The following is a 5,000-nucleotide window of genomic DNA, read 5'->3' as shown; positions in this document are numbered from 1 at the left end:
TCATCCTTCCTCACTCCATCTCTCTGTCAATCATCAAACTACTTCTTCAGTTTTCCATCATGAGTTTTCCTCAGTCTACACTATTTCTCTCTCTGGCTCCATGACTTTCTTTCTTTGCTATGTTTTTTACATCTCTGTTGCTGCCTAACCTTCTCTCCCTTTATATCGAACTACCCTGATCTCTACAGCTGGCTCCTCTCTCTCTCTCACACACACACACACACACACACACACACACACACACACACACACACACAGACACACGTTTGTGTGCCCACACAAACACAAACAGTGACTCTCACATTCCCCTAATATTATCCACTCCATCTCGGGCATGCTTGCTTATTATGATGAAGAGCCCAATTGCACACTTCAATGACATTCAAACGATGGAGCACTAAATATCACATCCCCAGCGCACGAGAGGCTGCCAACAGGGCCACGCATGGCAGAGGAGAGGAGAGAGAGAGTGGGGAGAGAGAGGGAGAGAGAAAAGAAAGAGTGAGAAGAGGAGAGGGGCAGTGGAGATGAAAGAGTGGGAAGAGAGAGGTACATCGGAGTGATACAGAGCGAGAGAGAGAGAGGAAAAACAGGAGAGGAGTGGAGCAGAGAGGCTAAGGAGAGGAGAGAGAATGGGGGGAGAGAGAGGTGCAGAGAAGTGAGAGAGCGAGAGAGAGGGAGAAGAGAAGAGGAGAGAGAAATGAGAGTACAGGAGAGGTCAGACACACCACCCCCACGTTAATGAAGTGCCATCACAAAAGGACAAGAGGTAGACCCCACGGGGCGGGGCCACAATAGATGAGTGATGTGACACGGTAATTGCCAATCCAAGTGAAGGCAGCATGATGTAGGGCCTAGTTGCTTGAAACTTAAAGGTGCTCTAAGTGATGTTGACGTTGAAACAACAAATTAGAGAGCTAGCTCGCTACTGGACTGTCCACAGAGACTGTGTTTTTTACAGTGCATTCAGGGTACAGGCAGCTAGTGGATGGTAAGGTGATGTTTGCTGTATGTGACAAAACATGTTTTAGCTTAGAAACATCGCTCAGAGTACTTTAACTGGAAAAAATAATCCAACATAGCAGAGCTAAGTTCTAGATTTGTGCCTTTATATTTTGTAAGATTGCAAGAAATAAGCACTATTAAATCTAAAAACTCAAAATATATCTGAGGTGATATGATATACCGGGTTGCCAATTTTGGTACATGGCTATACAGTATCTGCCAACCACCTACACTTCGCGTTAGCATGTTAGCAGCTACCCACAAAGCACAGCCTTCTTTACGAGCTAGCTAGTATTAGTAGTAGTGCTCAAGATGCTGGAATTATCCTTGTGGGAAGGTGACACCTCCCTTCTCACCGTCTCACACTACTAAACGAACTGTCTGGCTTTGAACTGTGTTACCCGCGAGTGGGTGAAAGACACACACGCTCCTCAGAAGGACTTGTTGCTTATGAGAACTGTTTTGTTATTTCAACGTGTCATCATGGACTGCTTACGAACATAGTGGGATTTTGTTTGGATGGAAGGTTGGCGCCATTAACGAATGCACGTTGATTTGTTTGTAACGCGGTTCCTCTGCGGTTTCAAACTTCATTTGTCACTGTTTCTATTCTGTGCAACATCCATGGCATGTAGCAGCCAGCACTCACTATTTCATGTACCATTTAGCCTACTCCGTTTTTCTCTAAAATCCTGATGAACTCATACACTGTTAGCCTACTCACACTTCCTCCTTTCCCGGTCCTGCTGCTTGACTGCTCCAATGCAGGGGCAGTATTTCTCCACATCACAGGGCAGAGCAGAGTGGTAGGCCATTGTACTGTACATAGGGCTGTTTGTTTTGCATTAATGTTTTGTATGTTGTGTTAATATGGTGTGTAAATATTCTGTAACATGATTCTTTCTGGGTACAATGTTAATATTTTGTTTTCATGCCATGTTATTTTCTATTTTGATTAATACCTTATGTGTGGCCTTACACTAAGTATTATTCCCCTACTAGCCCTGATTGGGCCAATTTAGCCTACCTAGCTATTTAAGAGGTACCTCACTCTGCGTTGAGAGAGTGAGGGTAAGTGACTGTGTTGCTATTCCTGAATTGGATTTTGGATTTATTTTTTACCTATTTTGTATCTATAGCTTCTGAGTTATAGTTGTGAATAAACAGTCATATTTTTGGTCAATCAGTTCAGCTCTGATTTGCATTTTTTCCACCTCTACCACCTAAGTCCAGTGAACCTACAGTACATCCCAATACATGGGGGTGGCCACTTTGGTTCCTCACAGCCCTCCTGTGTTGCATGTGTGACCCCAGGGGTTCCACTCTTTCATTTTCTCCCTTATTCTCCATAATCTCTGTCTCCTCATTTATGTGTTTGCCTAGCTAACCATTTTTCCACCTTCTAGTCTTACAATTTCATGTATTGTTAATTAATCTGCTAACTGCAGTAGTTTTGATGCCTGACAGGAAACAGGCAAATAATCAATCCCATTCTGAAAGATCAAAGCCCAAATTATAACCAAAACCTAAAGGCCAAATCCTGCTCTGTTGCCAATCCTGCTCTCCTCCACGCATGCCAAGCTTTCCTCACATCATATCGCTGCCCATTAAAGACAAAATAAAATAAAATAAATTCTATGCATACAACAGGTTAAATGCATTCCGAACTACAGCATATACGGTTTCAAGTCCAAAGAAACCCTGGCCAGCCCTCTCAGCATTTTTTCAGATAAGGTGCGCCTACAAAATAATTTTGATAGAGTAACCCTGAGCAAGCAAACACTGAAGCTGCAAGAGAATGTGGAACTGTGCTGTTTTGAAAGGTTAGTAGGCAAGTAGCACCTTTTAGTTGCTTTTCCTATCCAAGCAAGCAAGCAACTGCACTTATTACATGTAATTTTCATATGCTTCAGAGCCAAACAGGCACACTCTTTATATTAAGTGTTCTTAGGTAGAGCATACTAAATAATTTAAGGAACTATGTACTTCTTATAATACTACATATTGCTACAATGTGATCTTGTTATAGTTAGTCTACAGTAACACTGAAAATTGAGGTTGCTAAAATACTGTATATACTATTTTTCTAATTTTCTAATTTTGACAAGTATATACTTCGACATGAAGGTCTACTTGCACTTACAGGACCAAAAAATAGCATTATTAATTACTTACTAAATGAAACTGTGATAAGCACACTTAATATTGAGTAGAACTGGCCCCTCTTGAGTACCCTCTGCCCTGCAGCGCCATTTCAGCAAATCCAAAAAGTTTGTCTGTGCAGCGGATGGGAAAAACAGCTCCATCCGTAATTGGCCAGGCAGAAACACTTTCCTGGTGGCAATTTGGGTCTTCATCAGGAGGGTGAAAATGCGAGCGAGAATGAAGGAGAGAGAGTAAGCGAGAGCTTAGCTAATAAAACAACCTTCATTAAATGATAATGAAGAGGAGTGAGTAGCGGGACACACTCTCTCTCTTCTCTTTCTCCAGTTGCCGTGTATTTTCTATCGCTCGCTCCCTTTTCCCCCCCTGTGTCGAGCTGCTCGTTCCGATTCAAAAGTACACGCCGTCGTCTCGAGAGGACCGTGAGGGCCCACTGAAACATTAATGTCCACCTCAGGAGAGAGGAAGAAAAAAAGAGGGATGGATTTGTCCACTGGCCAAGGCCAGCCAGGAGGGGTCAGCCGGCTTTACTCAAGCACAGCCCACTTCGGTTTGCTTTTGCATTGCGTTAAGAACGACTCGGCCCTGATGGATCCGTCCAGAGGGTGGACCCTTGTGATGCATTCACACAAGGACTCTGTGTGTTCGTTTGGTGGGTCAGCACTGCCCCAGTGGAGAGGGACAATAGGGCCGACCCTCTGGGAGAGTAGAGCGTGAATCACTTCACAGCTGACTGGGTACTTTCAAACAGGAACTAAAGGTCGGTGCTTCGGAGCCGTGACAGTGGGATCGGGCTTATCCTAATGCATGGTTCGGGTTGGAGGAAAAAAAGAAATGGAAAAATATAGAGAGAGAAAAAAGAGAGAGAGAGGTGGGGGGAGTCTCTGAGAGAGAGAGAAAGAGAGAGAGGGAGTGAGTGAGAGAGAGAGAGAGAGAGAGAGAGAGAGAGAGAAACCACCAAGAAAAATTATGCAAGCACACAAGATGGACATACACACACTAGCCATGTGAATGAACAGGACAATAAAGAACAGGAGAACATTCACAGTTACTTATAAAATGACAGGAAGAGACATACACACACATTTATCCATGCTCATACATACAAATAAACTCAGTTCAGCCACACACACACACACACACACATAGTCATAACTGCATATGAGCACATGAATGACAGGGCCCAACCAGACCAGAGCTCAAATGTCATCAATTTCACAGTCGCACAATGTGAATAAGGACACGGCGATGCATTCAGCGGGAGCGGCCACGCATTAGCCAGTGAAAATCAGCCTCCAAAAATCCGTATAACTTGACCTCAAACAGCCAACACTGGGGCCGCCGTACTGAGCCCCCCCCCCCACACACACACACACACTTTCACTTCTCTGATCAGAGTGGAGCGGGAGGGTGGCTTACGGCAGAGCCGCGACTTTTATGAACGCCCGACTCAATTTACAGCCTCCTAAAGCCTCCACTAAGTGCCATACGCTAAATCTTGAGCCGAGGAAGGCGAGACGCTCGGACATTAAGCACTCTCGTTATGGAGGGGGGGGGGGGGGGGTGATGGGAGGGAGGGGGGGGTGAGGAGAATGCTGATGTCACAGACAGCACGCACACCCTCCCTCCGCCCCCACCAACCCTTTTCAACCTTTATATCATGGTGCGAATAATGGCACAGTATCTTATAACAAGTGCCTCCTGGCTTTGAGAAGAAGGCCTTGCTCAGTGTGGCAAGGCTTTTGAGCAGAGCTGTTTGGCAGCCCGACACATCAGTTTCAATCACGCAAGCTTGTCTTCACATCCGTCTTATTGACAAAAAGCAGCAGGGG

At 44.9% G+C, this 5,000-nt stretch overlaps 1 protein-coding gene across 45 annotated transcripts in view; it reads right to left on the bottom strand.

The window, feature by feature from the left end:
• The window catches only part of nrxn3b (neurexin 3b), a 281,812-nt gene that overhangs the window by 237,155 nt on the left and 39,657 nt on the right, over positions 1-5,000 (bottom strand). Inside the window, exon 2 of one of the 45 annotated variants that reach the window (XM_076272035.1) lies at positions 3,205-3,229. The exons of the other annotated variants lie outside the window; for them this stretch is intronic. Within the exon in view, the coding sequence (XP_076128150.1) occupies positions 3,205-3,229 (25 nt within the window). The remainder of the gene's footprint in view (positions 1-3,204; positions 3,230-5,000) is intronic. 45 annotated transcript variants of the gene reach the window in all.

This window comes from Alosa pseudoharengus, unplaced genomic scaffold (assembly GCF_046254945.1).
Source record: "Alosa pseudoharengus isolate Yale_2024_CS ecotype anadromous, Long Island Sound unplaced genomic scaffold, YU_APseudo_1.1 YU_APseudo_1.1_scf_7, whole genome shotgun sequence".
Lineage (NCBI taxonomy): Eukaryota > Metazoa > Chordata > Actinopteri > Clupeiformes > Clupeidae > Alosa > Alosa pseudoharengus.
Note: the sequence above shows the minus strand (reverse complement) of the source record. Positions and strands in the feature narration are given on the sequence as shown.